The sequence below is a fragment of the Alligator sinensis genome, unplaced genomic scaffold (genome assembly GCF_000455745.1).
Source record: "Alligator sinensis unplaced genomic scaffold, ASM45574v1 scaffold465_2, whole genome shotgun sequence".
Lineage (NCBI taxonomy): Eukaryota > Metazoa > Chordata > Crocodylia > Alligatoridae > Alligator > Alligator sinensis.
In genome coordinates this window covers 636,280-660,590 of record NW_005842468.1, presented here as the reverse complement: position 1 = coordinate 660,590, position 24,311 = coordinate 636,280, and the positions used below count along the sequence as shown (strand labels likewise).

At 40.6% G+C, this 24,311-nt stretch overlaps 1 protein-coding gene across 6 annotated transcripts in view; it reads right to left on the bottom strand.

Moving 5' to 3' along the window:
• The window catches only part of CAPS2 (calcyphosine 2), a 59,181-nt gene that overhangs the window by 25,168 nt on the left and 9,702 nt on the right, over positions 1–24,311 (bottom strand). For 3 of the 6 annotated variants that reach the window (XM_006030856.3, XM_025212515.1, XM_014523280.2), the window contains 11 exons: positions 22,491–22,528; positions 20,211–20,256; positions 19,981–20,106; positions 19,005–19,037; positions 15,823–16,011; positions 13,335–13,457; positions 7,513–7,580; positions 5,258–5,377; positions 3,327–3,401; positions 2,547–2,642; positions 2,340–2,433 (listed from right to left, as the gene is read on the bottom strand). In XM_006030856.3, coding sequence (XP_006030918.1) covers positions 2,340–2,433; positions 2,547–2,642; positions 3,327–3,401; positions 5,258–5,377; positions 7,513–7,580; positions 13,335–13,457; positions 15,823–16,011; positions 19,005–19,037; positions 19,981–20,106; positions 20,211–20,256; positions 22,491–22,528 — 1,008 coding nt within the window. The remainder of the gene's footprint in view (positions 1–2,339; positions 2,434–2,546; positions 2,643–3,326; positions 3,402–5,257; positions 5,378–7,512; positions 7,581–13,334; positions 13,458–15,822; positions 16,012–19,004; positions 19,038–19,980; positions 20,107–20,210; positions 20,257–22,490; positions 22,529–24,311) is intronic. The other 3 variants (XM_025212514.1, XM_014523281.2, XM_025212516.1) reach the window with 3 other exon arrangements.

Here is a 24,311-nt window from a genome sequence, read left to right as displayed (position 1 = left end):
AGCTGCCTCCCCATCCCTGTGCCCTTCAGCTTAGCTGCCTGTGGTTTCACCCCATGATCCACCCCTCCCCTGCTGGGCAGAGCCCCCCCACCCCCTTTTCCTCCACAGACTTACCGGACAGATGCTGCTCTCCAACTGTGCAAGGACAACATTCACCCAAATGTAAGATTTGAAGGAAAATGAATGGCACAATGGAACAGACTTAAAATGGGAGTCTTCTTAGGAAAATTACCATAGTATTTAATATTGGAAAATTTACTGCTCAGCCCATCTGTTCTTTGTGTGCACCTCAGAATCATATCACACCTTTGCTTCAGTGCTAACAGAACACAATACTGTTTAGAGAGTGAACTAGATTCAATTCCTTTTCATGTATCATTATAACTATTTTTGACCTACAAGTAAATACACTGGCAAAGCACGGATTGTGGGACTACACAGGTGTCCTGATGGTATAATTCTAAAACAAGAAGACTAAACAGATACAGTTTACAGCACAGTTTGGCCTGCAGAACATTTACAGTAGTAATCATGCATAAGAAGGGAAAACAAAGAACTAGGATGTCAGATCCTACACTGAGTATTCTGCGGTGACAATTATACAACTAGAGATAATAAGTGGCTACTAAGAAAGACATGGAACCAGCTAATACCATTTTTGTCACTGTTCTGTGTAGCTGTTTGTATATCCTTAACTGTGCTTTGCCCTTAGCTTCAAATGACTGATTGAATAAATAGAATTTTAACTATAAATGACGTGTCTTCAAAATTCTCAAAAAAAGCACCACTTTATTCCATAATCTCTTTTAAAGATCTCTTTCAAAAGAAAAAAAAGTTGGTGATAAATCTGTTCAAGCATGCATTTATCAAGCATATTACTTTACTCTTAAAATACTTAATAATTTTTCAATGTTATAAGTACCAGCAGACCTTTCAACAGTCATTAATTTTTTACAACTAATTTGTGCTACTTTATCGTTAGGGACTTTTCAAAGCTACTCACTTTTTCAACTAATTTACAGAGCAATAATTAGCTGTGTTAATCTGAAGTCAGGCAGAAGGCAAGGCAGGGTGGCACCTTATAGACTAACCCATTCAGAAATGCTATGACTGGATTTACAGAGGTACTAAATAGAAATGAATCAAATAATCTATATACAAAAATAGGGATAGGGAGAGGAAGGGATGAGGGAACACTTACAATACAGTCCCCAAATGGTAGCCACCCAAATCAACAGAGCAGACTCAGACCCCACTTCAATCTGCTACAATACCAACCCTATGACAAAGACAACAGAATCCCTCCTGTTTTCACCTATAGCCCCCTCTAGAAAACCTTCTTCACACATCATTAATGACCTCCAATCCCTCCTAGAAAGTGACTACCAGCTCAAGATACCTTTGGAGGACAAGCCTATCTTTGGTTAAAGGCAGCTCACTAACCACAAATGATGTCCCTCCAGCAACAGACTATCTAACTCCTATTCTCAAAAAGGCACCAAGGCTTGTTCCATACGCAGATCATCACTGCACCAAACAATATGGATTATAACATCCAGAATTCATTAACCCATTCCTCTACCAATACTGCATATGCCATCATCTGCCTACACTGCCTCTCTGCTATCTAAACTGGCCAGACAGGAAATCCCTATGTGAAAACTGTAGCACAAGAAATTTTCAACAGACCAGATTGTGTTAAGGATGAGCTCAACAGAGATTACAGATTCTTATCCCATTGCCTAGACTAGCCTGGAATAAATTACTTTATTCATTGTAACCCTTATATCCTTAACTATTTTGCTTATCTTTGATCTCTTCAACTCACCTTTGCCTCTCTCAACATTGCCCCCTTCCCATTTCCCTTCCTCTCCCTTTGTCTATTCTTCGTAATGAAATTACTTTGTTCGTTTCTATTTAGTATCCCTGCTGTCTGCAAGTCCGTTCATAGCATCTGACGAAGTAAGCTGTTGCCCATGAAAGCTTATGCATTTCTGAACAAGTTAGTCTATAAGGTGCCACCCTGCCCTGCCTTCTGCATAATTTGTTTATGCCTTCAAGTCCCCTCCCAGCTGCAGCCTCATGCACTCTGCAAAAGTGCAGTCAGTTTTAAAGCTACCTATGAAATCTCTAATATTTGGCTGATGGTGGGTGTATACAGAAAATGATCCAAATGCCTAAAGTTCTGAAGCAAAGCTCTTGAAACTTAACAGAAGTGGGTTTTGGCTCTGTCCCCTTAAAGCCAGATTAGAATCTTTGCAATATCTGAGTGCATATCTTAGGTAAACAGCATTTCCAAATTAGCAGATCTGATACATTTACACTGAAAGAATACTTACAATATAAAAGTCGCTAAGATCATAGAGCTTTCCTTTTCTTTGACTGTGCTGATGACTATAAACTCCCTTCTGAATGAAAGGTAAGGCATTTACTCTGTAATGCAATTCAAAACAAGTTTTAAAAAACTGAACATAAAGAAAAAAAGCTCCTACATATTGTGGAGAGTATCTGAGATTTACAACTTTTTATAAATGTATTCATCGTACCTGTTTTTGCCAAACTGTCGATATTCATAAACAGTAAGAGATCCATCACATGTAAAAAAGAATCCAATCAGCTCCCTACAGGCATCACGCCCATTCCTAAAATTATCATGGAAGAGTACCATTATAGCTTTGTGTTTAACTGAATCCACAGATTCATTCATACAGATGATTACACCACTTTTTAAAAAAATGTATCTTCAGTAACAGTTCAGTGACAGAGACTCTATACTGCATTATCTTTTATCAATACATTGCTGGTTTTGATTAGCTTAGTTAAATACTGAACTACTGTATACTAACTTATGGATTTGGTTATGTATTCTGTTCTTTGCCAAAAATGCCTTTCAAACTCTCATACGCAGTATATTAAAGGACCTTTCACAACTCAGCAGACCAATTACTTACATAAGGATCACTATGTTGGTCATTATCTGAGAAGCTAATGGACTGAATTATGAGCTATGTCCAAGTAAGAACTTAGTGCAGCTGAGGGAAGCTGTTTTTAACCTCTCCTTCCAAAGTCAAAGGAACAATTTAGTTTATCCCCATCCAGTTTCATGCAGCCTCATAGCTGCTCTGAGCTATATCAGTATGTAACAGCCCCAAGAAAAATTATACTTAATTCAAATACATATGAACAAATCACACTTATTTATTTCTAAACAGATGGTTCTGAGAAAAAGCAAGTTGTAATTATGCCAACTGGTTGCAATTATTCCAATAGAAAACCATTCACAAGCTCAAAGAATTAATACAGGATTTTACAAAATTTCTCATTACCTTGAGAGAATTCTACAATCAAAGCGTAACTTGTTAGAAAGCATATTTTCAGTTAATGCTGATCTGGTCCTTATTCTGTCAAAAGAATGTTGCATATTAATCAATAGATCTGTTCTAAGAAAGCAAAATATCATTACTATTTGAAACTATTTCTAGAAAAAGCAATTGGATTAGGAGCTGATCCAGGTAACTGTGAAAGTTACCTGGATCAGAAAAAGGACCTAGTATGCAGAGGCTGCACAAACAATCAGATCATGTGATTATCCACCACAACAAGGCAAGCACAATCACAGGAAGTGTCAGCATTAACAGGGTCTACTTTATTTAATGGCTGACAAAAGTAATGAAACTCAAAGTGTTTTCCTCTTCATTTCCCTTGGTTCCCTTGAGGATAAACACTGCTATGAGAAATAGTCCCTTGAGTAGTAACAGGCCTACAACTTAATTCCACACTCAACCGTGTTCAATAAAAGAGCCAAACTCCTCTAATTTATAGTGCTGGATTTCAGGAATGTGAAAGACTAAAGAGTCACTGGAGAATAGCTTACGTGACCCTCAGATCTCAGCACACAAGATGATTTTTTACTCATCAAGATGCTTACCAGCATGGAAATTATCTGGGTTCTGGCAAGCATGTATCTAGGGATTTGGGGGCATCCCCAAGGTGAGAGATCTAAAGTTCATGGCTATGCCACTCCAGGGTAGTGACACACTGTGCTGCTCTACTCCTGGTACCTGCTAAATTAAGAGCTGTGTACTGTGCTGCTCTACTCCTGGTACCTGCTAACCTAAGAGCTGTTTAGCCACATTTCAGAAGAGCCAATTTGCCAGGGCAGAGCAAACATAGCTATATTGCTTCTTATATGAAAGCTGGCATGTGCAGAACCAGCTCAAGTACCTGCACTGCACTTCCTTCGGCCTAGATCTTCTCGACAGGAGTATTTTTACCTGCATAACTGTTTCTTTAGCCTTCTATTCAGCGACAAACAGATACTCAAGCTAGGTCTCTTTGGGGTGGCACTTCCCAACTTAGAAATAGTTTAGCTCTGTTCACATTATGCTGCGCCTCAGTTAATTAGCTTTGTTTGCAATTAGCTTGTTTGGAAGAGCTATTTAACCCACCCTCAGGCCTGCACCAAGGTGGCTATACCACTTGGGATCAAATAGCTCCCTGGTGCCAGAACAGAGCTGCACATCCTTTCATAGCATCTGATGAAGTGAGCCCACAAAACTTGTATATCTACCTTGGCTAGTCTACAGGGTGTAAATCTAGCCTTTTACTTGATTTCAGACTAACATAGATCTAGTGCAGGGTCAGTCTGCAGGCCAGATCCGGCATGTAAAACTAGATCACTCTGCATAAACATGCCCTAGAACAGTGGCACCCAACACTGGCTCCACAGGTCAAATGACTGGTGCAGGGTCAGTCTGCAGGCCAGATCTGGCATGTGGAGTCAGCCTCAGGCCTCATCTGGCAAGCAAAGCCATGTCACGTGGCCCATGGGGCTCTCTACAGGTTTGGACATTTGATGATGGAATAAGCAGTGGCAGCATTAATTGCTGCAGCTCCTGCAGTGATCAGGAGGCAGAGGACTGGCATAAGGATACTAGAGGAAGGTACATGGACACAGGTAACATAAATGAAACAAAGACACTACTCCTAGAAACACCAAGCTGTTTTTCCAAGGCACTTGCACTACCTATAATGAAGGGCATCCATATAATGGCTAAAAAGCACAACTCACTTTTCTAATTATTGTATCAGTAAAACTAGAGGAATCAGATTTTACTATACTTGCTAAAAGTAGTCTTTAGATCAAGCATGCCAAGTTTTAGCTTAAAAGATGTAACTTTTGCTAAAGTTACAAAAGGCTGAAATTAGAAACCATGAGTTTATCCATAAGAAACAACTACAGCCTAAGAAAACTGACCTTGTTTCATGTAATGTTCTTTTTCTAAACCGCAATGGTGCTGTCCCAAGTGCTGGAAGCATAAGGTCTCTCTGGTAAGGATCATTACTTGTGTTTTGCTCTGGGTCACTTATTACTGCCCTGATTGAAAAACATATGCACAGATACACCTATGTACTGCTACAGCAATGCAACAATTACTTCACAAATGGGCAATAATTCTATACACCTTGGGTATGTAGAAAAGGAAACTAAAAATTACACATAAATGCAATAGTGACCCATTAGTATGTACTCATTGCATGCTATCATAATGTAATTTTAAATAAATAAATAATGCCAACACTCTTCTAAGGCCTTATGTACCTGAAAAGGTTCAACCAGCCCTGCCTAAGCAATCTGAGACTCCCACCAGAATCAAAGTCCTAGAATGGGATAATCTTCCAGTACTGGCTAGTGAGGGTCAAGAAATAAAAGCACAAGGTAATAAATGCCTGTCTACAGTGCTCCAAAACTTGTACACTAATGCTCCTTGTTCCAGTTAACACGTGGGAAATTCAGGGGGCCCTTTACAATACACCATTAGTCTACTTGCATCCTTGTTATTAACAGTAGTTCAGTATTGAAGGAAAAACAAACATTTTTAAGCCATAATCGTGCACCTTGATCAACCCATGGGTGAGGGGAAGGGAGGCAGCTTTTATGTCTATGTAGAAAGAATCCCAGTCACATATCCCCGAAACTGATCTGACAGTAGGATTGGGCTATTTACATATACACAGAACAAACCTTATTGTGTTGCTTTTAATAATTTTCTTATTTCAATGTTTTGGACTCTTCTTCCCAGACTATCATCCTACTCTGATTTCTTTTGTTAGTATTGGTTGAGTTATAGATGTTACATTTTAAAATAAAAATGTAATAGGGCTGCAGCTAAAGCACTACTGAGCACTGTATCCCATTTTCATTAAAACATTTTAGAGCAGGAGAAGAAATTTAGGAAGCATAAAGAGAGACACAAGAGGAAGTTAAGCAGGAAATTAAAGTCACAGAAACCTAAGGTCTCTATCTGGACATATATTTAAGACCTAGATTACTGCCATAAAAGCACTCTAACAAAGAATTAGTGAATTTAGTAGAACTAGTGAATTTAAGAGAATTATCTTAACCATTAGTTCTGTGTACCATTGGAAAGGTATGACGTGGGACTGTAGAGAATTTCATACTCAAAGTGTGTGTGTGTGTGTGTGCGTCCCCAAAGGCAGCTATGCTGCTGTTGGCACTGAAGCACAGAAAAAAAAATTCAAAACAATGAGAAAACTGGTATAATGTGAGAAAAATTCAGACCAAGACTAGTTAAGGTATGCTTGAAAATTAAGAACAGGTTAAGAGAATGATAAATAACATGGAATAATAACTTTACTATACTCATTTTAACTGTTGATTTATGGGTTCTCTCTCAACATAGCATGGGACGATAATCAGTAGAAGAGATATTTTCTATGTGCTCCAGGGATGGGGTGAGGTGGGGGGATCTTTAATAAGAGCAGCTCCAACAGCTACTCTAAGTCAAGTACCCGCAATGTCTCATATATTAGCATCCCCATGCATGCTTCAAAATGTCGGCAGGGAAGCTTTATCTAAAATTCATCAAACGAGCTTCAGTTAAAGTGCCCCCACCACCATTTTGAAGTGTGGGGACACTGACACGCAGGATGCGGAGACTAGATGGAGCGCACTAATAAGCTCACTCCAACGGACTCAATTAATCAAGTCTGCTTTGACACACTAATTACAGCACATCGGAGCAGCCTCCCAGCACATCTACAGACACCCCTAGTGGTTAAAAAATTTAAATGAAGTGTGACCCTGACCAACCTTATCTAAACTGTATACTCCTAACTCTCTAAAGCTGGAACAATACTGTAGTAATTCAAAGCAGTGATGCAGCTTAGCTCATTATTTTTAAAATGTTGAAATTATAAATAGAAAGTCAATAAAAAATGCAATGCATTAGAAAAGGCATCAAAATTTTTTTTAGAAAACAGACAGATTAGCTCTCAAAGGTGAGATTAAAGTTTTAAATTTTCTCAGTGATAATTAAACCCTTACAGAAAGTAAAATAAGGTGGATGGATCATTTTCATTACATGCATTTTATGTAACAATAGAGTATTTTTCACAAATTAAAAATTAACACCTCAGGAAAAGGCACACATTCATGTAGTCAAATTCTTCTAGAATCTGAATTTGTAATTTATTGCATTTGTCTCTTACCTAGATAACTGATCCACCATTACCTGCTCTACTACAGTTTGCTTTCTTTTTTCTGCAGCTGTATCATCCTGCAATAAAAAGTCTATTATGAGCAAATGAAATATGACATACTTAAGAAACTGTTATTCCTTAAGACTATTTTCAGAAGATGCAGTTAAACAATGCAATTGCTCATTTGGAATTTTAAGGCATGTCACTGGATTTTCTTATTGAGTATCTTTTTAATAGAGAAAAGTTTATACTGCAGATGATGTTCAGATAAATGAGAACCAAATGATATATTCTGGTCTATTTAAATTGTTTACATGCACACCATGTCTATGTACATTTGATGCCTGTAAATATAAAAACTCTAATATAAACACTGATAGATAGTGCTCGTTATGGTCATATTATTTTCAGAAAGCGCATTCTTTAAGTAGAGCAGCGCATGAAAAACTTCTCACTCCATCCAACGTACCATGGAATTTACAGTAGATATAAATCCTGATTTGGGCAATAAAGATTTAAGTCCAGCAATCTTGTTTTGTCTTTTGAAAGATTCTGTTATGATTTGCAGTCCACTTACAATTATTTATTTGGAAGTCAGTCAGTCTCTATGTCATCATGTCTTCCTCCTCTGATATATGACAAGATTCATCCAAGTTTTTCCAAGATACAAGAGGGTACTGGGTTTTTGGTTGTAGTGGTGTTGGAGAGGTTACCAGAATTTTTTTTTTCTCTGGCATTAATTAATAATACCCAACTCTAACAGGGTCCCACACCAATGGTGACCGTGATGCCCCAGGAGCCCCCTCAGCTCTTGTCAACCTGGTTCTCTTTGGGTGCCCTCCCCTTCTTCTTGTCTGCCATGCCTTGATGAAATGATACTTTCAGAAAAGGGATGCTGCCCCAGGGCTTTCCAAGTCAGATCTCCTCACGAGTACAGGTGACCCTACTCATTGCCTTAAGGGCTAATTACATGGGCTCCGTCCTCCCCAGTAACCATACCCATGCCTCACAGATGTAATCAATCACTCAGTAGCTCAGACCTGCTTTCTCTGCCCCTGGGCTCCAACCGTTACCTCTGTCCACCCACACCCAGGCACTTTGCCCATTCTGGCTACTCCCAGGTGCAGCTCTTTGACCCTATTTCCACCTCTTGCAGGCACCAGGCACCTGGCCTACTATATCACCTCTCTCAAGCTGCAGGTCTCCAGCCCTGCTTCTCTGGGATGTGGGTCCCTGACCCCGTTGGTCTCCAGCAGTGGTCCTCCCAGGATTTGGTGTGTCTCCTTAGACCCTGGGCCCACTCCTAGGCCAATTGAGACTCATGGGCTCTTCTACCCCACTAGTCTCCATCTATGGCCCTTTCCTGGCCTTCAGCCCTTCCTGGGCCCTGACTCTGCTCCTAGGCCAGTGAGACTTATGGGCACCCTGGCCCAACCTGCTCCCTGGGCCCTCCAGCCCCCTACTGTCTTTGGGCCAGCTGGGACTTCCTTACCTTCCTTAGTCCCTTCCTCAAACCACTAGAGTTGCTTACCTCCTGCTCCCCACAGGAACTCCTCTCTCCATGACTCTCAGAGCTAGACTGCCTGAATAGCTCAGGATCGGGGTTTATATGCTTCAAACCCAGTCACTTTCTGGCAGGTGACTTTCTAATTGGCTCCTGCCACACCTGCAGGCTGCTTTCACACCACCTGCCTTCTAAAGTAGCAGAAGCACCAAGCTCAAATATTGTAGAGTACTTTTCATAAGACGATTTCAATGAACTTTAGAGGGTTTTATCAAAATCCTTTCAATAGAATTGGAAACTTAGGTTCAAGGAGGTGAGGAACTTGTCCAAGATCACCAAGAGCCAAGACTAAAACCCAGGTCTCCTGAGACCCCATCCAATATTCAACCTCTGCTCCCTCCCTTCATTTTATAAGCCAGATTTCTGAACTTCTCTACTGTGTTTCAGTTTGCCCGTATTTCCAGGTTATTTTTATATAGTTTGTTCTCATGGGAAGACAAAAGTTATTGATTCTGAAGGAGTTATGTAAGCTCCTAACTCTATATACACCTTCCACTGAATTTTAAAACATTTTGAAACTGAGGGATTTGGACATTTATGTGATCAGTTATCCATCTTAATCACTACACAGATTTATATGTGCAACCCAAATTCTAAATAGACTAAGCCTCACAGTGTTTGCAGAGGATGAAGACTAGTTGCCAAACACCAGATGAATAAAAATGGTAATCACTACACTAACAGAATTATTATTTACCAAAATACAAATCTTAACAAATTATATTTTAATTCCCACTAGCTAAAACAATCACCTCTCCTCCAACCCAGATTGTTCAACCTCAGCAAGCTATTTTCCTTTCCAGATTTATGATTTGTGTATAGTTGAAGTCTATTAGTTTTGTTTTTAAAATCTTTACACCCATCTTCACAATTATTGGCACATCTGAAAAGCTAAATCCCTGGCCATTATCTGTCCCAACAGAAAAGTAAAAAGTTATCACATATTTGGGGAAAAATTGATAGCCTGTATATTACCAGGTATGGTTTATGGTCCATCATTTCCCAAAGGCCAACAGATTTCACCACTGTAAGAACCAAACAGCAGACATGTTGAGAATGGAGAATCCAATTTTAAGAGTGCAACTTTAAACCTGCATTTCAGTTCAATGTCAGATAATGACTTTTTCCTTTGGTGCTTCCTTCATTCAGTTATTAAGGATGTCTACAATAGGGCTTTAACCAAATATTGGACTTGGGATGTTCATTCATCAAAATGAAAGAAATCTAGCATCAAAAAACCCAGTCCTCCTAGTTAGCTGAAATATTGTGATCTTCTGCAAACAAACAAGCAAAAAACAAACAAAAATCTAATAATTATACTTTGTGTCTAAAGCAACTCCCACAATCTTCCCCAAGCAACATAGGAATTCTCATTTCATGGTCATCCTTCTAAATCACTTTGACATTTTGCAACTTATATTGGCTTTTCTCTGAATTATTTTTGGTAATGCAAAATAACAAACAAATGGAAAGTACAGGATATAAAACAATCTTTAGAGTATTTGTTACATCAGAGATCACCTGATGAAGTGAGCTCTTGCTCACAAACATTTATGAATCTCTGATTCCCTTAGTGTAAAAGATGCATCTCTGCCTTGCCTTTTGTAATAGTTACATTAAAATGATATGTTAACGTGTATGTATAAAACAATCTTTAAGGCTTCTTAAAAATAAACAAATACAACTGACAGAGTGGGGGTCTGCTGTTTTAGGAAAATAAAAAGTTTAAGCATGAAAACTGTAAAATTCCACATGCTACCAAGCCACTCAAAACTGAAGTTCGACATTAAATGTGCTTTGAAAGCCCTAACTCATTGGTTAGTGATAGATGTATAGCAAAACTGTTCTAATGCGACTGTAACAGCTGCATAATTCTGTAACAATACTATTGTAGCAAAACCTGCTCCAAACTGTAATCCCATTTCAACCAGGGTCAAAGCAAACTAAATTGCCCTCACTTCCATCACTGCAGGATCATGCAGACATAACTGTTACAAGCAGTGGCTCTTCCTCCCCTTTTAAAGATGTTACAAATGGAGTTTGGCCATACCCTCTGTTGCTCCTATGTATTAGACAGATACACAAGTTCAGCAAGACCCTCTGACAGAAACTATGTGCTGCAATAACTACTCACAACCAAATGAATCCAATATGTCATAGCAGATAAAACTCAAGCCATTTTCTTTTGGTCTACTGCATAAGACAAATCCTGTCAGCTGCTAAACACTGCTGAAAAAGAATATACAATTAAAGCACTAGTACTATACCTTTGCTCTGCAACTGTGCACAGCCTCTCCTATTCTGCAGAGAAATTAAGCAGCCCTGATAAGGAAAAGGTGGAAACCAAACATGACCAGTGCATAAATGCTAACTGCAGTCCAGTGAATTATGTGATGTCTGTTACAGCCACTTTTTAAGTCAGTGGTTCTCACCTTTTTCATTCAAGGCACCCTATACAGAAAATGCCAGCTCTTAGCTTTCACTTGTTTATCAACCATGTAAAAATAATCAAGTATTTCTGTTGCAAAGAACTCAGAAAAAAACACAACAGATCAGAAATGGTTTTGACACTATGGATTTGTATTTCAAAACTCCGGGTTTATATCTCATGAATCAAGTATAGGTGCTTGTGCATTCAATGGTGATAATATTGTGCAGCACCCAATAATATCCTTAGAAGGATCTCATGGCACCCCAGCTGAGAGTCATTCTTTCAGGTTATCTAATTACACCTGCCACCAACCAGGAGTTGTGACTTGCATGTACTTAGGAGATGCCTGGGGTGGGGGAGCAACCACAAGTGGCAATCAATAACAGAAATATTTCTACCTTTCAGACAGCTGCTAAATGCCTTATACAGGTACTCCTCGCTTAACCTCGTTCCGGTTAACATTTTGATATTACGTCGCTGATCCATTAGAGAACATACTCGTTTAAAGTCATGCAACGTTTGGTTATACATTGTTTGGCTGCCACCTGCTAGTAGGTAACTGCTGTGACATAATCAGGTTCACTTAACATTATTTAGCTTAAAGCCACATTTTTCAAGAACATAACTATGACATTAATCAAAGAGTAGCTGTATGTTGGTTGTAGATTCCAGTCACCCAACCAGCCTACAGTGGCTGCTCTATTCAACTTTCATTCCTTCATCTGATTACAAGGTACAAGGCATAAAACTCAGCAACTCTAAGGTTGCCTCAGAACTGTTCTGTCATAATCTTTACCCACACAGCACAGAGCCCTTTACTATTAGAAGGGTTTTTTAAATTTTATTTTAAAGGTATAATAAGAAAGTTTCTAATAGTAACACATCTGAGAGTTTTCTTTTCACAAAGTCCACATAATACCGTATCTGTATTCACTTTAATGGAAATAAGAATAATCTGCTTGTTGCCAGGCAAATTTCAGTTCAAGCAGATGGGCAAACAGTATTTTCCATTTGTTTTCTTTGCATTTACAGTGTCACAAAAATTCTAATGGCTTAATATGCACAGCACAAATGTTAGCATGCTAATCTTTTCAACAGGAGCTTGCATCTGGACAAAAATAAATTAAGAAAATAATCACTATACATCTTCAGTAGTAAATCCTGTAAAGCCAGACTTCAAAGTTTCATATCATAAATACTCCTAAATTCCAAATTCAGGCTTATTTGGGCATCATTCTTTTTGTACAAAAAACCAAATATATAACAAACTGAAAAAACCATATAGTTAATGTCCTTGCCAATGCCAGATCAGACACATTTTAATTAATATTAATGTATATATACAAAAGTATACATAGAAACACATAGGTGAGACTTCTCAAAAGTGTGCAGCAACTGACCTAAATCCGTTACCAATTAAATCAATGATGAACTGATTTACAGAACAGTTAAGCACTGATCATTTGTCTGTAAGGTTCAAGCTCTAGCTCAGGTATCAGAAGCAGCAGAATCACATTTTCTATCCCAGAAAATATATTCTCCTACTCAGCAAGGCTAAGTAGCCTAGGATGAGCTTTGTGCTAACAAAGCTATACTACTTCTGGTACCCTACCTAGCTGAGATATCTCTACTCAGCTATACATATCAGATAGGAGATAGCTATCTATACCCAAGGCCCAGAACCTCAAGGTTATTTAGGCAGCTAACTCTTAAGAAGGATCTAGGCCTGAGTATTTCCAAAAATCCCAGTCCTTTACAGTGTATCCAAACATATATATGCAGGCCTCTCATATGGGTACATCTACCTAACAATGTAATACCATACAGGAAACTTACAGCTTCTAACTTCTTTATGCTCTGCTGTATATTATATGGATTGCTTGTATAGCACTGCTGTAAGAGGGCTTTCTCATCAAGAGCTGTAAGATCTTCACCAATCCTGTCTTCTGGCTGTGGATCCTAGACAGAAATACACTGCATTTTATTTCTACTGTCTTGGTCAATCAGGTGTAGAACACAACAAATTTTCTCCTACACAAAATATTAAAAATCATTTTTCTTGTTCAGACTTTACTTGCAACAAAAAAGCCTTGCAATTTTACAGAAGTTAATAGCACTTCAAAGACAAGGTGGAGGGACTTAGTACATGTATTTTATTGAGAAACGAGATTCAAGGAACACAGAATGTTTTTCAGAAGCAGTCACCATAAGTTTCAATTTTTAAACCTGAAGTATGCTGAAAGCTAAGGATTTGGTGAGTTTACACAAACGTTTCCTATATTCCCAATGCCTAATCCAAAACATAGTTTTATTATACAGATATTATGCTTAATGAATACTCCATGTTTTATTCTGAAGTCTGATACAAGAACTGTTTTACTGCTGCTGTTCCCAACAGAGCCCCGACCAGGCAGAGACACAGCAAACTCGAGTGCCTAGGGTGGGGCGAGAGTGTGTCAACCACAGTAGACAGCGTAGGTGGCATGGGTGAGTTAAAGGGAAGTCTTACCTTCCCAGGTTGCTTAGTGTCAGCAGTGGCCCCTCTGGCAGCAGCCCCATGGCCAGGCTCCCTGGCAGCATATCCTGGTGCCCCATTTGCTAACCCCCCATATACACATATATTGGGAGCAGGGCTGTCTCTGCTCTGGCAAAGGTACCTGCAGGGGAGGAGGAGGGGAAAGGGCACCAATCTGTTTGCCCCACTCATCACCCACCCTCCAAATTCACTGTTTGGTTCAGTGCTGCACTGTGCTGCACCAAGCTCCTGTGGTTGGGCAGGGGCAGCTCAGGGCTCCTCCTGCTGCAGCAAAGACTCCCAGCAGGGAAGATGCTGGTGCCCATCATAGTCAGTGCCCAGGACAGGTGGCCTGCTTACTCTGCCCTAGTTATGCCACTGCTTGGAGGCTCTGGAACAGAGCGTGTATCCCAGGGACCTGATATCAATGACAGCGCAGGAGAAGCAGCAACAATGACCATTAACACACACACACTTCCTTGTGTTATCAAAAGTAAAGAGTAAACAGATTTAGAAACATGGATCTCTTTCTCCCTTCCATTCTTTTTCACTTTAGGTTTTACTTACAATGCTGGTAGGCACAGTTTCAAAGAGAAATGTGATTTCAAGTAGAGTGTCTCTTAAGGACAACCAAATGGCATACACAACAGCTACATTATCCCAGACAACTTTATTCTCTCTGCATTACAAATCTTCCCCTTTCCATGCTACTGAACTCTCAGCAGCTAAAATGTTCTTTCCTTGTCACTCACTTCAGATATGTCACCTCTTTTGTACTTCTTCTATTGGCTGCCAAACTTCTCATTCTTGACTGAGGCTCCACCCAGCTCTTATGTCTTCAGGGGTCATCTGCCCTCCTCATACCTCTCTTTACTCATTCTTTATGCATATGGCTCACTTTGCCTCTTCTTTTATTCCTACCCTGATGTGTAGGATGTTTTCATGCAGCTCCTCACACCCAGAATAGCATCTCTTTCTGTGCATTCAGGATCCTCACCATACTTCCTCAAACTAAACTAGCACTGGTCATTTTGTTTGTTCGCTATTGCCCCCGCCCCCTTGTGCTGTCTCTCTAAGCCACCTCAATATTTATTTTAAAACAAACAATAATAATAATGAAATGCTAACGAATTCTTTATTATTATTATTATTCATATTGCAGTAGCCCCAAAATACACACATGCACACACTGAGCAATTTTTGTCCCAAAAGACCTTGCAGTCTAAAGTGTTTATATTTATTTTAATCCCATATTCTGCTATCTCAACTTGCAGTTTGTCTTTAAAGCTGGGGTCATGTCTTTCCTTCCTCCCACTTCCAACTCCTTTAAGGAGTTCTATGTAAAGTTATGGTTATAAACAAATATTTAAAAAGAAAGGTTTAAATGGAATTCCACAGTCTAATACAGAATTTCTACCATTATACTTTTTAGCAACACCAATTAAGACTCTTCCTCCAATAAAAATGCAAATAAGAATGCTCCTTGAATAACTCTCATTAACCTTGTCCCTTTGTCTGGTAGAAGTGTCTTACTAGTGCCCATGCTTACTACTCCATCAGAGACTGCAAGCCTATACAGTAGCTTGCATATGCTTCTAATGTTCAGGAGGGGAAGACATTCAAATATTCTTCCCTATTCAGTTTTTACTATTTACTCCCTATTCAGTTTTTCGGGTCCCACAGTATGAGGCATCAAAGAAATATCTATAAAGTATGGTTAAAACCTATTGCTGTGTAACAGAACATTACAATACATATACACTATAATTAAACTTAAATGTACATTTGCGATTTCACAGGATATAGTACCTCTCTGTTAGCTATCCTCTGTGAACACTCCTGAGACTGAGCATTGTCTTTTCTTTTTTCTGCAGTTCTCTGAGAATACAGTTTATATCCCTCTTTCATTTCTGCTTCATACTGCTGGTATTTTAGTTTGTATTTGTCTGCTGGGGATGGCAGATTTTCTGGTACTGTCTTTTGCTCCCAAAAGGAATGCTAAAAACAAAGAACAATCAGGAATAACAACCTCCTGCTGTGATACATAATATCAACAGCAGGATTATTATGCCCACACAGTATAACCTTTTATATGGAAGGGGCTGATGTTACTTAACACCACACTTCACATTTAGAAAGAGCTGCAATACTATTGTGTAATAAAATGAGTGTCTCATGAAACTCTTGATGCTTTGCCTAAAGTCAAACTGTTTTGCAGCCAAATGTATCTCCATCATTTTTCACCAAAAAAATCAAAATCTTCTTGCCAGGACCCAGTCAAATCCTACAAGCATGTGCAGACATTAAGTCTGGAGCTCCAGAATGACCATACATTTGGTATGAATGCTGAGTAAAGGCAGTAAGTCAAAAGATTCTAGTCATACCGGGTAGGCAAAAAGGTGCTTTTCTCTTCAACTGCACAGTGTATGCTTAGCTCTTGGGATCACATCAGCCAGAGATGACTGTGGAGGCAGCTACTTCTTGATTCTCCATTTATTTACCTTCTCCTGGGGTGCATCTAGACAAGACACTTTACTGCACATCAAACTAATGTAATGCACAGTAAAGTGTCACCACCAACAAATGTGCAGGATTTACTCTGCTTTACTCTAATGACAGGGGAAGCTGTGCCGGCTGAAGGGACAGCTGTCTCCCTACCACATGGGGTTTGGGACCCATCTCGATCCCCACATTGCCAGGAGAGCTGTGCTGGCTGCAGGAGAAGCTATGTCTCTGCCATGAGAGGATTGGGACAGGTCCTGATCCCCACATGGCAGGGAGGCAGCTGTCCCTGAAGCCAGCACAGTTTTCCCCACCCGCTGGAGATCGGGACCAGCCCACATGCCCCCTGCCAGCCCACAAGGTTGGTACCTGGGGGAGCCTGGAGCTCCCCCTGGCTCTTCCTGTAGAGGGATAAAGCCCCTGGACTGGGCTATGCCTGACAGAGGCACACGTGTAGATGTGCAGCCAGAAGTGCATTAATGAGCCTAAATTTTCTTGTATGCAAAGGACATCAGAATGGGCAGGAACAGCCACAAGAAGAAGAGACAATCAGTGCAGGGACACACAATTTCTTTCCTCTCTTCCTCTATCTCCTACTGGATGTGTCTACATGTGAATTTACACATGCTTAAACTTAATGCGCCTTAGCCTAAGGTGCATTAAGGCAATTTAGGTGCACGTCTACATGTGAACGCTTTAAGGCACCTCACTGGGCAGCCTGCCCTGATCAGCACCCTGGACAGCTCCCTGAAGCCTGTGGCAGTGTAACTGGGTGGTGCAGTTCAGCACCAGCCAAGGGGGTGGGAGCCTCCAGTCCCCCCAGACATGGTCAGCTCGGCCCTGGCTCTAGCCCCCTCCCCATGTTCCTGCTTCCTCAGTGTTGGACAACAGTGGGCCTGAACCAAGCCCGTGGGACCCCGTGCTGCCACCAGGAACTGCCAAGAAGATGATGTAGCGGGTGCTGTTCTGCAAGGTGCAGATGCTGGAGCCAGAGCGGCAGTTCCAGAAGCAGTGGTCCCTGTCGGCTTTACGCAGATATAAAATTTAGGCATGATTAGCCTAAAATCGCCATTTTTAAGGCGCATTAAGGGTGCACACATGTAGACCTGTGCTCTTAATGCACCTTAAATCACCACATGTAGATGCACCCACTGGGTGTTAGCATGGATCAAATTTAGCTTATTTCCCTGTCCTGCTACATAAAATTAGAGCAGGTCCAGCTGATGCCATGCCAGAGCAGAGCAGTCCTGTTCTAGAACAACATTCATTCAATGGCTTAAGGAATCTTCCTTGAAAAAGAAATTCGCTCCAATTGAAAGATATTTCTGAGTGTTCCTACAGGAGTTTTTAAACAACAGAGTTTGGTGGAAATGGCTAAGAAAAAAAAACTACATTTACTCTTCTAAAACTGACCCTTTCTTGGAAGGATTCACTTGGAAAGTTTACTGCACAGGAAGTTTGAATTTTATTTTATTTTTATAATTTGCAAAAGGAATGTTAATTGGGGAACCTGAAACAATGTAGAAATCAAGGCTACTCACAGAAATGTGTTAAAATATATCAGCAGAGCTTGACTACTTTTCTCCACAAGAGAAGATTCAGAAGGAATAAAAAGATGGTAAGGAAAGATGAATGAATAGAAGATGATCTAGTCTACTTAGGCTCTTATAACACATCTACCACTAAGGTATCTGGTAAAGAATGAAGACAATAAACAGGGAGAGAGAAAATAAAGGAAAGAAGAAAAGAGGAGGTTGTGAGGTAGTCAAAGTCATTCCAGTCTTTTGCTAATCAGTGCAGTAACAGAGATTTTGTTCTGTAAATTTAACATATGCATCAACACAAATAAGAAACACAGCAATTTACATTGATTAACTGAGGCCATTTTAAATATACTAGTGAGATATGTGCTTTTTAGGGAGTTAATTTAGTCTACAAACCTAAAAGTCAGTCAATTAATACGGTACATGCATGCACACAGCCAAAGTTAGTCAATGTGAGTTGTGTTACTAGCTGAATGAACTAAATATTAATAAAATATATTAATTGTTCTAAACAATGTTGTACCCAGCATTCATTTCTCATTAATTATTCTGGAAATGAACACCAACTGATACATACCGAGTGGTTAGGAGGATGTATAGCACCCTAACCAGAGTTAGGTTGCTGTATGCTTCTCATCCTTAAGATCCTGATTTGATTTAAAGTTTGAGATACTCATGTCCAAAAAAATAACATTTGCTGCAATATTTTAATGTTTGCTTCTCTTTTAATAACAATAAAATACCACACTTGATACACTGTCAACATGCAAAAGCATCATAATAGCTATACAGGAAAATAGCAATTAAAAATAATTTCTCAACTAAGCATTTCATGTCATACAAAAGGTATTAAATGTGTTAAGTTTTCAGATCAAAACTGAGCAATTATCTACTAATCAATAGGTAATGTTTTTTCTGCCATGTGTATTTTTTAAGCTACTTTACCTCCATTTTCTTCTGACAAGGTTTACCAGGCATCTGTTTAATGGAAAAGCGAATGAACAGTTAATTTAAGTCATAGCTGCCAAAAACTATGCTTTATGAATCAAACAAATTTGTCAAATTCATTTTTCCAAATTTAATCTAATTGAATAATTCAAAGGAAACTTCATTTTCAAAGAGCAACAACTAGAACAACTGTCAGCTGTGTCATTGTTAAATGTGTGCTTAATTTTATTATTTTGAATAACGATTTTGAACAGTGCTGTAATCATACAGAAAGTGGTATGTTAAAACTGGATCTCTGATTTTCCTGGCATAATAACCAGTTATTTTTGGTCTATTTTATAATTTTACTTTCTCACTCAGTGCGGAAATAAAAGAATGAATACAGATGGTCTATCGAAGGCATTATAAAAGTACATGGTCTCAAATAATTAAGAGGTATTCTGAAACAAACACTGCAATTCTGTTCGAGAGAGAAAAGAAGAAAAATATTGATAAGGAAGTTACTGCAATTCATTACAGTAACCTACATATGGACAAGACCAATTTATTTTTTGCTAGCTGTAATTGTCAAATCATGTATTTAGGACATATATTAGTTACTTTATCATTTTATTATTTTCTAATGTATACAATTTTCTTAAAATTGGCTTACAAATCAAGTTAAAAGCTACTTTAGTAGTTACTCATTTCAGGTTTTTTGGCAAAGTATTAATGTCACTAACTGCTAATGCCCAAATTCTTAGTTGCAAAAATTAAAAGAATTAGGGCATAAATCAGGATAGAATAAAAGAAATAGGTGTGATGTATTTAAGCAGCTTCTTAATAAAAGGCACTTCATTAGAAAGAACCTGGACCACTAACAGTCAGATCTTAATTTTTAAAAATGAAATGTATTATAAATGTGGATGTGCTGTATTTATTTAATCTCTAATGAAAGACCCCATATTTTAGGTGTCTATTGGGAAAAACTGACCTGTTGAGTCTGGAAGTGCTGTGCATAAGGAGTTTGTAATGGTGATCCCCAACTAACAGTTGAAGATGAATCCGTACAGCCATTACAAGGATACCCCTTGCTGTATGGTATATATGTGTCTCCATCCTCAAATAAACAGAACAAAGAATAATTGTAATTTTTCAGTAACAAAACAGAACTTTGACTAATTCCTACAGTAAGTGAATTTTTTTAAGACGATTTCAGATTACCTCTTCATCGGAATCTCCCAGTCTCCCCAAGTCGAGGCATGGTACCCTGGAGGAAGTTAAGATTACTTTAGTAATAATTCAGGACATGTTTTTCCTTTAGACTACAGTACAATGGAAATCTATGATAATGAGGTATTTTCCCCCCTCAAAATATATCTTCTTATAAAACAGTTTCATTGTAACAGTACAAGGCCCAAAAATGCCCCGTAAACCCCATTTCCCTTCATCTTAGGCTCTGTCACCATATCCTTTCTTTGTCTACAGTTTCAGAGAACACTGGTAGTTCTGAAAAGCCTTGGAAGACTAACTCCATTCCCAGTGCCAAACATTCCTAGCAAGCCCCTCTGGCTTCTCTTCACAACCCTATGAGCTGCTGCAGTAAGCTGTAAGTCAGCTTCCAACAGTTTGTACAGCAGGTATGCATATTTTTAATTTTTTTTCAAAACTACTATAACATCATTAGTCCTTGAGCTAAAAGCCTTGTTCAGCCTGCAGACTCATTCAGTCACTGGTGAATGACTGAAAGAATGGCTACTGAACTATCCTTTTACTCCCACGTGACAAGGTGATGGCTGATGGATGTTGGCAGAACAAAGTGGAGAGCTAATATGACTTCCAAGCCTTTTGGAAAAAAAATAAACTTCAATGTATTCGAAAATATCAAATATGTCACAGGTAATATCCCTACTCCCAAGTCTCAAAATCCCTAGGCTTGGATATAATGCACAAACTGAAACTTCCCACCATACTCTCCCCATGATTGGTTCTCTCTGTTTTACATTGTTTATATCTGGAAAAAACAGAAACTGATTAAGAAAAAATGATAGCTCCTATTCCAACTTCTCTTAAAAAGTATTCAAGATAGTCTACTGTGCAATCACAAATAACTAAAGAGTTACTTAACCATTTTGTTATAAAAACTTAAGAAGAACAAATAACAACATCTGGAAAAAGATCTTGTTTTGCTAAAATAAAACATAAACCAACTACTTTTAAAAAGTACAACTATAATAATTACATTTCACTTTAAGTATAAAATATAGAAAAGAAGTTTACAGCAACAAATTTTAGTTATTTATACATCAGAACAAAGTAGGGGTATACCAATAAAGATTTTTTTGCCTAATACCGCTGGCCGATTAGTAAACCAGCTATGTCAGCTGATACTGGTCCGATAGCCAATATGCAGCCCAGCAGCTTGAAAAGTAGCGTCTAGCCAATAAGTTTGTGAAGGATAAGGGGCATAAGGGTGCAGATTGAGGCCCCCATGGTGAGGGAGGCAGTGAGGCTAGGGCTGGGGCTGAGGCTGTGGCAAGAGCAGGAGCAGGCGTTGCCCAGCCAGGGCAGAGCAGGGCAAGGGAAGGAGTCACAGAGGGGTGGGGAGGTGGGGCGGCTCCCCCCCGCACTGAGCGTGCCCCTGGGGTGTACAGGGGACATGTGCCCCCTGGTTTTGTGTATTTGGCAAGGGCGGGTTGCCCACTGTGAGCTCAGGGCTAGAGGCTGCACCAGCTTCTTCCCAGTGGGGGGCTGGGCTGGGCCTGTGCTCAGGACAGAGGTGAGGCAGGCGACACTGGGAGGTGGAACTGCAGCAAATTTTGAGGTGGCTATAGTCTTCCCATAGCCCCTCCCTCACAGGGCCACCACCACCTGCCCTGCCCCTGCCCACCCCGAGAGCAGCCCTGGCCTAGCCCCCCGATGGGAAGAGGCTGGTGATGCCTCCAGCCCCAGGCCTGCAGCAGGCAACCTGCCCTCACCTTGCATACAAATCTGGGGTCCACATGCCCCCCATGCCTCCCCTGGGGTGCGCGCAGTGGTAGGCAGCTGCCCCACCTCCGCACCCTCCCCTGCCTCCTGGACGAGCCACCCACGGCACCGTCCCACATCCCACCCCAGCTAGGCAGCACCTGCCCCAACCCCACCCCTTCCCTCACTATGGGGGCCGTGATCTGCCCCCCTTCCACACCCCTTCCCTCCCCCGAGCCCCTTCCCTGCCACAGACTTACCAGCTGGACACTGCTCTCCAAGCTGCCAGGCTGTATTCCTGGCCATGTGCACACTGTGACTGTGCTCATAGACACAGCATCTATCGGTAACATTAATCTGCTCCAACGGCCAAAAAAAGCCTATTGCCAATAATGTCAATTTTCCTTTTATTGGTGCCAATCCAATATGGACCGATATATCAACGCACCTCTAGAACAAACATCAGTAAATTACATTATTTATTAATCAAGTTACTTAATGTAGCAATACAACAGACTGCTCAAAAAGGAGACTTACTCAGGTGGACGAGCTGCTCGTGTATTTGGTCTCCATCCCTATTAAATTGCCAACATAATAATTATTATTATTTAAAAAACACAATTTTATTTTTCATTCCTCTACTAAAGTCTAATATTATAAAAGCCTAAGTCTGCCTGTGTGTCTGTCTGTCCATAACACTTTATTCATGCTCTGATAGTGGCTGTCTTGGCAGCCAATCATAGTGCCCTACACAGACAGGGACAGACAGAGGAGCGGTGCCATGGCAGTGGGGATTGACAGGCCAGAGGGGAGGGGGGCAAGGCCCCTACCCAAAGCAGTGGGGTGGGGGGCGAGGGGAATGACCCCGGACCTGGCTCGAAGCGGTGGGGGGAGGTGGTGAATGGCCCAGGCCCTGGCTCCAGCCCAAAGTGGTGGTGGGAGGCGGGGAGCGGGCCTGGCCCCAGCCTCAGCCCAAAGAAGCGGGGGGAGGAGTGGAACGACCCAGGCTCCAACCGGAAGTGGCAGAGGGGAGGCAGGGAGCACCCGGCCTGAAGTAGCAGGGTCAGGGGGGAAGAGGGGAAACAGCCCCAGCCCGAGGTGGAGGGGGGAGGAGGGACACAGGCCTCTGTCCCGACCCGCCCCCTCTCCCCCCCCATCATTCTTGACAGGCATTTGTTAGTTATTTATAATAGAGACACCAAAACAACTTAAAGATGTATTGGGTTACAACACTGTTGACAGACTGATAGTACTAAGTTCTACATTTCCGTTTCACTGAAAGTTGATTCTATAGATTCAGTATCTATGATGTCTTCAATACCCGTGTCTAAGACTATGACTCAGCTGTGGTAAACAAGAATAGAAACTTTCCTGGCCATCAAGCACTTAAAAGACTAACCAGAAGTGGTGACCCTACCATGTATTGACAATGCATTAAAATGGTTTACACTTTTGAAATGCCAGTATATCAGTCACTTTTCCTGGTGTCTCAGGCCAGGTACAGCCATTGCACTTTTATCAGTATAAGTGACTGGAAACCGGTCTATACCCATAACAGAACAGAAGTTCTGCACACATAAATTTGTTTAAAAATGGCAGAACCCAATCTAAGTTTTGCCCCCGCAAAGGGCAATCATGTGTTCTGTTTGCTACCAACCTAAACTATACTGCTTGCAAAAAAACACATAACTTGCATCAATTGTGCCTTGGGCTTTTTGAATGTCTGTACTGTCATGACCCAAAAGGCATGATTGTGTGTGTGCGCGCTTTGGCACCAGAATTATCCCCGTCAAGTTGCAGAGCATTGCACGGGAGTGTTTCCTGTTGCAGAGGAAACCCCGGTACAGGGACCAGTTTCCCGCCTTTTCTGCAGCTTCTTTTGCAGAGTGCATTGCTCATGTTGCAAGAGGAATGCACGGTGCAAAAGAGTTCCCGCCACCGGTATGCAGATTCGTTCCCCGTGATTGGCTAGTGCTAAATTATTCACACGTGGCGGCTAACGATTGGCCTGTTAGCCGTATAAAAGGCTTGAGCAGTTTCCGCCCAAGCCGAAGAGGACTCCACATCCATCTCGTGGGGACTCTGGGTACACGGCAGGGTAATAGAAACCCTGTGTGAGATTCAGAGGAGCTTGGCGACCTGATCCATCGCCCACCTCTTCCCGTCTTCGAGCGCAAATTTTATAAGGTGTATCTCCGATTCCGATTTTGGTGGCTCGTTCACCCAGAGCATCCGGAGCTCTGTTCCGTGGAGCCTAGCAACCTCCACGAGACCGTCTGTGTTGTCTTTCTGTAACCGCAACTTAAGCAAGTTTTCCAGCCTACACCACTGCCATCTCGGTGTAAGTAAATAATCTTT